This window comes from Leopardus geoffroyi, chromosome C1 (genome assembly GCF_018350155.1).
Source record: "Leopardus geoffroyi isolate Oge1 chromosome C1, O.geoffroyi_Oge1_pat1.0, whole genome shotgun sequence".
Taxonomy (NCBI): Eukaryota; Metazoa; Chordata; class Mammalia; order Carnivora; family Felidae; genus Leopardus; species Leopardus geoffroyi.
In genome coordinates, this window is record NC_059328.1 from 151,462,587 (window position 1) to 151,474,724 (window position 12,138).

Sequence of the window (12,138 nt, forward strand, 5' to 3'; positions counted from 1 at the left end):
AGGGACAGCCCCGGCACTTCACCTCACCTCCCAAAGCCCCCACGGGGCCTTCCTGGCTTGGCAGCGTGAACAGCAAAAGCTGCTCCCACAACCTCCACGAGCCATAAAACTGAGAAATGTCATTGAAACACGGAGTAATAGTTAGGAGACATATAAATACGCAGGACAGTTAGCAAGGAATGTGATAACTACTGGAGTTTGGACCAAAACAGTTTCTGGCTGCCTTTTTTTTTTTTTTTTTTTCTTAAATGGAGTGAATACAGGCTGAAAGAAGACAATTTTTATAAACAAGTAAAACCCTGAGCCTAAGATAAATGTTGTGATGTACACACTGTAGCTGTGATGAACTAGACATGGTGAGAAATGCAACATACTGAGAAAAAGACGAAAACTGTGATAAAAGTGTCATGATGCAAATTGTTTTACATTAACAATATTACACTACAAAGAAAGAAAGACAAATACTTTAATGCGGCAAGAGAAAAATAAAACAAAAGCTTCCCCTGCAACTGGGAGGTAGGTGTGCCTTTTCCATGCACGGTCCCCCTGCTCCCAGGGACAAGCCTCAAGAGGGGCCTCCCTGCTCCAGGTGGACGGCTGGGCAGGAGCGGGCGGCCTGGAGGCCCACACCTGCTTTCAGGCCCTCAGGCTGCAGAGAGCCTTTCTCCCCCTCCCCCCTCCCGCCCAAAGACGTGGCCGCATCACCCTCGCCTCTGGCACCACGGATCATCCGCTAGTAGACCCAAGAATCCTGGCTTCTCAATCAAGACAGACCCTGGGCTGTCCCCTGTGTGGGACACTTGAACCCGTGGAAGGCCTCTCCCCAAGCCAGAGAAAGAGAGGACATGTTCACTGAACATGTGGTTAATGATCAGAAATAATATCATTGTGCTATTTTAACCCACTGGGATAGGATAATCCCCATTTGCCTATCGATGGCAACAGAAATAGCAAAGGAAATGGATGACTAAGTTAGAAGCCGAATAGTCTATCACCAGCTACTAAAAAGGAAGCTCGGAGTGATAAACGGGCGAGGATGCAATGGTGGTGCGGTTGGCACTCTCCCGAGGCTAGAAACTTCCGGAGAGCCCCGCTGTCAGCAACAGTCTGGCAAAACGAAGTGGGAAGGATTGGTCCAGTGGCTGTGCCGATTCCACAGCATCTCTGTGAGGAGCTTTTCCTTCAGCCCTAAGAAGAACCATCTGTAGCTGCTTGTTGGATCATGCTGGTTCCTCAGTCACCTTCCAACAAATACATCTTTGTATTTTTGAAATAAAGAGAGAGCTGATGAGAACGGGGAAGGAGTGTAAGAAACAGAAGTTCTGACAATTTGAAGCTACCCTTTGTGCCATCGAGGAACCAGAAGGACAGTCTGCTTCCTGAGGATGACGGTGGCAGTTGCCACATTTTGAAAGCTGACTTCGTGGCAGGTGCAGGTGTATCATTGAATCCTGTCAATAACCCTGTGGGGTAGGCTTGACTATCCCCATTATCCAGATGAGGAAACTGAGGCTCAGAGAAGTCCAGCAATCTCTCCAAGCTCATACTGCTAGTAACGGTGGAAGTCAAATCTGAGTACAGGTCTAACTCCAAAGTCTCTCCCCTTAGCATTATGTCCCAATGTCCCTTCACATCCCAGCCAGCAACTCATCACCATTTCCAGATTTCTGTAGAAAAAGCAAACAGCCGCTGGTCTAACGGCCAGCCAGCACCTCAGTGAGCTATTACGGGCATACCGACTTCCTCGATGCATTCCCCAGCTTACAACCAAAACCTCGTAAGGAGCATGAACTAATGCTAATTTGGGGAGCACCATTAACGCCACAGAAAACAGAGGCCACAGAAATGTGTTAAGAAAAAAAAATGAATTCAACCCGCTCTGTCGGATGTTTTACTTGTTTACGTCTATCAAACAACTGTATCCATGAGATGCCAAGGAAAGAGAACCCATCAACCCGACAGGGGGCCCTACCTCAGGCCTCACCAAGCAACACTGGCTTCTTTAAAGATCACACAGCAGTCAACATTTTATCAGCACTCAACAAACAAGTTAAGGTTTGGCTTAAATCTGAAGGTCTCTCTCCCTTTGGCATATTCTGGGATAATAGAACAAATGTCAAATCAGTACAAGATGGCATATTTACAAAATTGCACCCTGTTTTGCATAACCTAACGATGCAGCAGTTCTTAAGGATTGAACATTTCAAATCTGCTAGCAGAAGACTGCCAAATCTATGACTGTTTCATACACTTGCCAAAAGCCTATCAAATTTTGAGCAAAATGCAAAATAAATCTCCTCTACAAGTTAAATCAGTCCCTTCTGTGTGTTCCAGGCTGCCCTCTTCTCTTGGCAACAAGGCTCAGGACTTGGGCCCCATTTCTCTTGCCCTTGATCTTCTGCCTCTCTCTGTGCATACTCATAAATCCATTCCCGCCCCAGTCTATGTCCTGCCTTACAGGCCACCATTTGGCCTGCTCTTCCCACAGCCCTGCCTCCATGGTATCTGTCAGCTCCTCCAACCTGCTTCACAAATCCCCAGGAAACCAGCTGTACCTGCTACTACTCATGTGTGTGCTGCCCTGTCTGCCTCGTCCCTTTCTGCAACCTAGGGAGAGTGTCTGCGGCCTCCCTCTTTATTTCCGAAATCTTTCTTTATTGGCTTCACATAAGTGCCCCACCCTTTCCCACCCCTCAGTCTCTATATGTATGTAACGTTTTTGTGCCTCAGGTTCAGTGTCAGTAAAAGGAAGATAATTAGAGCACTTATCTCAGCGAACGTGAGGGAGAACTGAACAGAATAATCCACGTAAAGACCTTAGAAGAGTGTCCGGCCATAGAAGCAAGCACTGAATGAATGAGTGAAAACAATGAATGAAATAAATGAAACTGGACGCCCCTACATACGCACACCATTTGAGAGGGCTTGGGAGGGAAAGGTGAAATCCTAACTTCTTGGCCACTTCCTTTCCCTGCCCGACATGCTCGGAAGCTACAAAATTCCTGGGGCTCATCACAATTTGGAAGCCGCTGGTCTCTTCCACACATAGGGGGTACTCTGTCATGTTTGAGTTCATAGTTTATTACCTACTCTCTTTTAATTCTCTTTGAAAATTTTGTGTGCATGCTTTATCTCCCCAACAAGTTAATAAACTTCTGAACAATTAAAATACCAGGCACCTTGAATGGGTGAGTGAAAGTCTACCACATGTTATTTTTTTAATAGGTGTGATTAAAAGACCTATGACTGACCATATGAAAGACCACTCATCAGTGTTAGTGAGAAACATACTCCTCAAGGTATGGCTGCAGCTGCGATTTGCTTTTTTGCCAGTGGGGCTGAGGGTTTTCTCATTGCCTATCTGAGTCCTTTGCTCAAATCTGTCGCCATTTTGGTCTGCTGTGGACTGAAACTCACTGTTTCAGTGAAAAGATGTCTCCACAGGCTTCACTGCCTTTAAAAGTGCTCCTGCCTTGCCACTTGGCAGTAGGTGGGTGATTATCTACAAAGGGTCTTAGGGAGTCACTGTTCGTATCACTGCTTTGGGTCTGAGCCTTAGTCCTAGGGTCTGCTAATCTATATGGCAGCTTTGTAAGAATAGGAAAAGGAATTCCTTCTGGTTCTATGCAGCCCCAGAGGTGCCTGTCTTAGTGAACGGAGTGTAGACTGCTTTTAGCAGTGCACAAGCTGAACAACTATACATGGCATCCCTACCTGTTCCATTTGTGTACACAAATGGTTTCTCAAATTCCCTTTTCTAAATCATAAGTAGGACCTTTACTTCATACAATGTGCTTCTCTTGGTGATGTGGATTTCTCTAAATTCTTCCAAATCCGGGTTATCAATGACCTAATAATGAATCCTTTTTCTCATTCTTTTTAAATTAAAAATCGTCTTCTCTTATAAAGGCTATAATAATCCTGGCTACTGATTGATGATTCATTAGCTGAAAATGTAAACAAAGATCAGGGACTTGCTTATTACACACTTTGGTCCTTCCTGTCCTGGATGTATTGAAGAGAGTCTGTGGGTCAGACTAAATGGGAACCATTTTCAAAATATCTCCTTCTGACCCACAGACATGCACAGGGTACTGAAAGCCTCTAAGGAATTGTCTTCTTTGTCTTTTCCAAAAGGGTGGGAGGAGGGAGGGAGGGAGAGAAGCAGAGAGAGAGAAATAAAAACAACCTGGGAAAGAAAAGTAAAAGATGGGGTCCAGAGGGGCAGCTGGGGCCTCGGAGGAAAATAGAATCTTTGAATGTATTCTTGCCAGAGACAAAAGCACAGGCTTATTTAAAAAACAAAGGAGGGCAGCTTTATTCTAAAGCCTGCTGTGCACCAAATATAGGCACTTAGATTCAGCTCTCCACACTCTGAGGAAGCAACTTACCAGGGTGGAAACAATTCAGTGAACGCGTTTGCCTCACTTTCCCTACACACCTTAACTCTCACCCGCCCAAATCATTCCTCTGAGTAACACATTGGGAACCTTTAGCGCCCTGGTACTGGCAGTTTTAATGTGTCCATTGCCAGCACTGAATTTTGTGCCAAGAAAACTCGACTCCTGGCGTGGAAGGATTAAACAGTCCTCGGGTGCCATCTGTACAGTGAAGTGTAAGAGTGACTCTGTGCACCCAGTGTGCGCGTGTTGCCATTGGCAGTGGGAAGGGACTTCTATTTACATGACGACCTCATGCAGCGAACACCTAAGGGGAGAGATGAACGTGGTCACCTCGGGGCAAGCAGAGGTGAGGAAGAGCGGGATCGATGTGGGAATGAGGAGCGTATAGGAAAATCCGGAGAACGATGCAGGATGAAATGGTAGATTAAAATCCATCATCCTAGCGGGGGAGGGCTGGCCCAGGAGGAAACGCCCTGGTGGCTGATGTTCATGGAGGGAAGTTAGGGTAGGTGGCATGGACTTCCCTAGACGTCAGGGTTTGGACTTGACCCTGTGCTTCTAGGTTCAAAGACTGTTCAGAACGGGATTTTTAAATTGAACTTTTGACTTAACATCCAGCAGATTCTAGAGCCAGGGTTAGGGTCCTGGACAGTACACCTCGGTTCCAGGAGTTTTTAGTACTTTGGGATATTTTGGAAAACCCTTCAGCAACCCAGCAAATACGCCATACCGTAAGCGTCCTGGTCAAGTTACAGACAAGAAAACTCCAGATGGAAAATGAGAGAAGTGATGGAGACATGCAATTTTTGTAAGAATTGTTTTCCTTCAAAAAGTTCTTATGTTAAATCAGGCAAGGTTTTCAGGTTCGTATTTGGTAATCTAAAGAACACAATGTCCAGTAAAGACTTGAACAGTTAATAACAGTGCTGAGGGGAAAAGGGACCACAAAATAACCATGGATTCAAGATAACCTGAAGAGTAAGAGATATACGAGAAAACATCCTAAGAGCCAAAGGGGATGTCAGTCCACTGGAAGAGGAGTACAGATTTCCTAGTAAATGGATATATAGGGGCAACGACATTCCAGGCATAAGGAACAGAACAGGGAAAAGTCCAGAAATATTCAGAGAGCAGTGACCATTGCAAGCGAACTAGACCACTGTGAGAAGGAGGCTGACCACGTGGTTAAAGACTGAGGGTTGGATTCAGTTGAGTCACACAAAAGATCCATGAAAGTGTTGTATGTGAGAATGTGGGGATTAACCTCACACCTCTTTGTGGTATAGACTGGAGTGTAGAAAGACAAGCGAAGGGGACACCAATTGGGTTATTATTACAAAAGCAGGTAGTCATGTGACAGCAGCAAAGTGGTGCCAAAGAAAGGAAAGGATGTCTACAGCAGCTTATCGGATGTGGAGGAGACAGAATGGGAAGAATTGAGTCCAAAGTATTAGGGGGGACAACCAGTGGAAATGGGGACAACCTGACTATGGGACCGCTTTGCAGTGGAAGATGATTTGCGCATGTCACATTACAGGTCGTCACTTTCCTATGTCAACCGAAAAACAGACGAAAACACACACGCAGGCCCAGACACAGCCACACGCTCCTCCCTGCACGGCCTCTGCCTTGAGCCTTCACAAATAAAGCACAAAGTGAGAAAACTAAACTGTGTATACTTAAGTTGTAAAACTCAACATTTTATTTGAGTCCTATTGTGTTTTGACCACACGGATTCAGAATCTATAGCAATGGCGGCGCCTTACAGAAACGTACAAATACTGCTCAGAAGCCCGTGTACAGAGACTTGTGGCACAGATGAGAAATCTTGGTAACTTACTCCTCTTTTTGTTTTTCTTGCTTTTTAATTCACTGTCCTGAGAAGAGTTCTGAATTTCCCTCAGAGAATGTAAACACGAGATGATTTACTTTGTCATCTGCAAGTTTTGGCGTTTTCAACAAACGTGACAGATAGACTCAGGAAAGTTTTGGAAGGGCCCAAGTGCCACACAGGTCCCTAGACTTAGGCTAGCACTCCCGGCGACACCAGTGTGGCACCAGAGACAGTGCTCTGGCTCCGCTATGGCATCCACACTAGCACAGGCCGCTGCCAATGAGCATTGCTTCCGGGCCACATTCTAAATGCTACAGCTTGTCTGAAGAGCAACCTGCCCACTTGTCTCCCATCAGCCAGCCATGTTGGATGCTATTCAGTAATGTGGGTTCAAGGGCTTTGCAGGGCGTTGCCCAACTGTACCTACTCGTCATGTGTTTTACTCAAACCTGGTTCGAACAAACTGTACATAGTTGGTATGAAGAAGAAAATCATAGGCTTGTACATACATCTTAATTATGATAATACCATAGACATTTTAATATATAGCTAAAGGTTTAGAGAGTCTTCTGGGCTCTAAAGGAATATGTTGAATTTGACATGTTTTCTAAATGAAATTTTTATAATTAAAGTAATTATCTGGTGTTGCTTTGTATTTCCAAATGAATGCATATTGTGACCTATATAGCATACGATAAAGACTGTAATTATGCAGAATATAGTAGGGGAAGCTATTGGAGTATCTCTAAACCACCTGTGTTATTTCTTTTTAACAAGAATTTTGTTGGAAATAAAAAATATATATTTTCTAGAATAGATACACTTAAAAATGTTCTTAAACAACTTATAAATAGGTTATAAAATGGATCTGGTTTCTCATCTCTTACCTTGTAATAGTCAAGGTTGTCTTGTGGAGTCGGCAAACCCATGTAACGCTCTGTATACACTGAATCTGTGATGAAAAAGATTTCAAAATGCTTAATTCACACAATAAAACGTTTCTTCCTTTTACTGAGTTACTTTATGTGCTTTCACATGTCTTAACTTGTGCACAGGTCTACAGTATCCCCCTCAGGAGTGTCTCCTCGAGATCATTTTTATTGGGTGTGTTAATACAACCAGACACACCTGCTCAGACTCACGTTTTTCCACACTTAGCCAGAACCAATGAGGGCAGAGGGAGATCAGACTAGATGATCTAAAACCCAACCAATAATCCATCTGCAGAAAAATCAGATGTGAAGTGCTACAAGGTAAGGGCTCTTTACATTATCATCTGATCCTCTCAAAGAATCTAAGTTAGAAAGTCACTTAATGCCTCAACTGTCTGGAGTTTTTGATCTTGACACAAGCATATACCTTAATTTCCTTTTGGAAACCCCTTATAATGTTCACTTACTAGTTGCTTACTTAAATCATATTTTTTTTTGGCAGGTTAAAATTCACTATAATGAAAACAAAGAATTCAGGTATCATTTATTTGCTAGATTTCCCTGTATTATGTCAGTTACTCCAACACAATGCACGTCAAACATTTGTTTTCTCTCATTTTGCGGTGAGCCCTCAATTTTGGTATTATAACAGTTGTGTACTGTGAAATAGATTACATTAATATCTGCTGAAATGATGTAAGCTCTTTTATCTATAAATATGGTTGAAAACAGGGTGCATATATATATATACACGACACTCAACACACACACCCACACACACACGACAACAACTACCTCAGGTAACATTCTAACCTTTTTTAAATGACTGGCACTGTAGGTTTAAAAACTATACTGATAATGAGTGTTAGTTACTCCACATGTGTTCTTTATGTTTTTCCTATGGAGATCAAAATACTGTCCTCCAAAATAAATAATGGCAATATTTTATCATTTTGATTAAAAGGAATACAGGCTATACGTAATTTTACATATCTAGAGGACACTAATATGGAAAATATAATATTTTAAAGATGTTTTAAAATATAAGATCTTCATAAAATGCTCATATATTTTAACATTTAAATATGAATAATTTAGGTTGTACATGTGATGGAGGGGAAATAGTCTTTAAGAACAAAATAAATTTTTCCTCAAACAGCAGAAGACTTCAGTTCTTGTCCTAGAACATAATAACCCTTTTTTATTATGTTAATCAGGTTTACATGTGTGAGAAGTTCTGAAATTTTAATGAGTATATTTTAAATGCATAATACAGTTGTAAACTTCTACAAATACATCTTTGAAATACCATTTATGTATTCCTTCTATCTGATCTTTGAATAAAATTGTTCAAATTAATACATATGTAAGAATTCTAGAATGTTCCTATGTCTAGAAAGTTGGGTTGGTCCATATACGTTTAATGAAGCTCTCTTCTTATTAGACTTCTAAACTCATAAAGATTGCTTCTATTATTTTATTGGCCACCAGAGGTCTCCAAAAACAGGCTAAGCAACAGAACAATTAGCATCAAATAGGAAAGGTTTCTACGAAAACAAAACCGTTTGTATATGGACTAAGTTGTAACTATGCTTTCCATTTTTTTAACATAAAGATAGCAATATTTTATTCATTTATGTATTTATTATTTATTTATCTTTAATAAGATAAATCTCTTGACTTGGGCTTTAAAAAAGGGCTTTCCACAAGATTGGTACTACCATATATTGGGGCCAAAAATATTTAATAAGCATATTTGTTACCAATGAGTCTATCACATAAAGGATTTGAGATGGGGTCTGAAGAGGTGCAGGAAAATAATTCATCTTCTCACCACCTACCTAGTGTTCCAGTGCTCACTCCCTCCCCCTTGGGAATTATGATGCCTTATATAATTATTTTCTGAATGATGAAAAGGAGATCCTAGAGTGGCTTTCATTAACTTAGAGACAGTGGGAAAAAGACAAACCCCCTAGGAATTTCCCTGTCCCTGTTCTCCTTTTCCCACCTAAAGAGCCCTACTTATATCTGACCTTTACTGGAAGAAAAAGAAATACATGCTTCTTTTATTCTGCTATTATGTGAAGCCCCCAAATTCAAAGCAGAATAAAGATAAGGAAGGGTTTATCTGCAGAAATGTAGCATTAGGGATGTTTTGAAATTTGGAAAACAGTATTTATTGATAAGTAAATGTGTAGATATCAAATAATATCACCCAGGCTTTTGATATTAATAGCAGAATAAGGGAGACCATTTGATTTTAGATATCCATAAAGTACATCTACGATGAATCAGCTTATTTCCTGTAGAAACATTGAAACTCAAAAAAGAATGGTTTTGTCATCGAAATTTTAAGGTCAACATTCCGTATCTTTTGGTACCTGATAGTAATTACATACCATAATACTCCCACCGTGAGACAGGCGCCACGGCTATTCCACACTTGAACACACCACTGCCTGCTCCCAGGACCATTGAGGTTACGTACCCTCCATATGACTAAGGAATGGAAACGGTTATTTTTATGGAGGTAAAGGAATTCAGGACATATGGTAAGCAAGTCACAGTTTCCATATTTCTCACATCTTTATATACTGTTCCTCTTCAGAGATAGAAAGCATGGTAGAGAAGGGCTTAAATTGGCCTTAATTGGACAATATCTAAAGACTACACTTTCAGAGCCCTCATCCCGTTTCTTGATAGGCCTGAGGGGGAAAGGCATCAAAATTTGCTGGATGCTAATTAAAGAAAACAAAATCAATACACACTAGGTCTTTACCGACTTTGACTCATGAGGAAAATCTCCCTCCTTCCCTGTCTCCTACTCTCCCTTCCTCACCATTCTACTTCTTTCTCTCTTTTCCTTACCTCCCTCACCTCCCTCCTTGATCAGAATAAACAAAGCTGTATGCCTGACCAACAGGGACTCACTGCCTAGAGATCGAAGACATTTTATTTGGATCTTCTTAGATTAAAAATACATGATTTCCATCTCTAAATATTTACATGCCAAAGGTAAATTATCATGCTCTGGATTATATTCACCAACTATATGCATACAGATTCATTAACCAAACAACTACTCACCCAGCCCCAAATTGCAATCCGTTTGTCGTCCACAAATCCCATTTTTGAAAATTGTCTAAAATACATGGAAGAAGTCCATGAATTAGCACGGCTTTGTGTGTAGAAACTAAGATAAGTACACAGATAGGAAACCCTGCCATTTGTTCTCTGTTTCATCCTATTGGAATCTAAGATTAATCACTGCCAGCAATCAAATAAACACCTGAGAAGGATGTCTGTCATTTTAAACTCAAGGGCCAGACGAACAAGGTTTACTTTTGTTGGGGGTCCACAAAAATTTTGTCTGTGTGTGTGTGTGTGTGTGTGTGTGTGTGTGTGTATGATTCACAGAAAACAAATCCTGGCAGTTTTTTTCACAGCTTTATATAAAAATTTGCAGCCCAGATGCACTTTTCTTTACATAATTGAATTTAAATCTCTCCAGATGTTTTTCAGTTTAAGAGAGGATGCCCCCACCATGGAGAGATATAGAGGCATGGAGAACATCTGGGTAGGGCTTAGAAATGTCTCTGGGCCCCCTACCTGAGAACTTAAACACCATTCTCTAAATAAATTCCTTCTTATGGTGGGTGTTGATTAGTTAGCTCAGCACCCATTGAATAGGAAGCAATTTTTCCTTGATGAAGTAAGAAGTCTTTTTGCCACTAAATTGTGTTCAGGATTGGTATCGAGGTAAAGAAATGAGAAAAATGTTTTACGCACCCTCTTCTTAATCTTAGCCTTACATCAAAAGGTAATTTGTTTCCCTTAAGGAGAAATCTAGCGAATGGGACTCTTTTAACTTCGTAGTATTGATGTGGGGTGGGGACCCTTACATTGACCTGTATGTGACTTGGAGAATTTTTATGTTTTCAATTGTAGATATATGCCTTAGGATGCCCTGAGTTAAGCATTATTAGCAAAAATTAAAAGTATGTAGTTTTCAACTCATTATATTCTCCCTGTAAACTTTTAAAACTTAGACCACATATATGTATGGAAATGTCCACCAAATCATGAGTGTACAAGTTGATAAGCATTTACGGAAATGAGTATATCCTTAAACTAAGATATAGTGCATTACTATCCCCTGGAAGCCTCTGGGTCATTTCTCCCTTTGCAAAAAGAAAACATTTCATTTCACGTTCAGGATTCCAATCTGTACCTGTTTTTGAACTTTATATAAAATGGGTCATGCAGGATATACACCTTTTTGCCTGGCTTCTTTCATTCAAAAGCCTGTGAGATTCATCTATGTATGCTGTTCTTTTTAGTCACTGAAATAGTATTCTGTTGTATAAATACATTCTCATTAAGTTTTTACTTTTTATTTGTTTAAAGTTCATTTATTTTGAGAGAGAGAGAGCGAGCGAGCGAGCACACAAGCGGGGAAGGGGCAAAGGGGAGAGACAGAATCTCAAGTAGGTGGTACCATCAACTCAGAGCCCGAGGCAGGGCTGGAGTTCACTGAACTGTGAGATCATGACCTAAGCTGTGCTCAAGAGCTGGCCGCTTAACTGACCGAGCGGCCCAAATGCCCCTCATTAATTTTTTTAAACTGGAGATGTACATTGTGGACACCCAATTCTGTAATGTTGGATTTGAGAAGCCATGGAAACTCTGCCCTCTCTCACAGAGGATCAATTTGGGTAAACATTTAGATTTAAAATATCACAGCCTTACTCCTGAACCAGTTCATAATCTTTCTAATCTAAACCTCCCTTTCTCTCTTTTTTACTTTAAAGGAAAATAGCAAATCATTAACTTTGGTGTAAGAAACTTACAGATACTTATTAAATTTTCTGTCATCTTCTCTTTGGTTGTTCCTTGTTTTTAAAGGCATTTTCTTCCACCCACTTATTCATTCACAGTTTTGCTGCATTTGCTAGTTTATGATTCCACA

General features: G+C 41.0%; 1 protein-coding gene across 2 annotated transcripts in view; it reads right to left on the reverse strand.

Moving 5' to 3' along the window:
• Window positions 1–12,138, reverse strand: part of DPP4 (dipeptidyl peptidase 4) — a 109,910-nt gene that overhangs the window by 4,821 nt on the left and 92,951 nt on the right. For both annotated transcript variants that reach the window (XM_045480008.1, XM_045480007.1), the window contains 3 exons: window positions 10,257–10,311; window positions 9,569–9,668; window positions 7,125–7,189 (listed from right to left, as the gene is read on the reverse strand). In XM_045480008.1, the coding sequence (XP_045335964.1) occupies window positions 7,125–7,189; window positions 9,569–9,668; window positions 10,257–10,311 (220 nt within the window). The remainder of the gene's footprint in view (window positions 1–7,124; window positions 7,190–9,568; window positions 9,669–10,256; window positions 10,312–12,138) is intronic.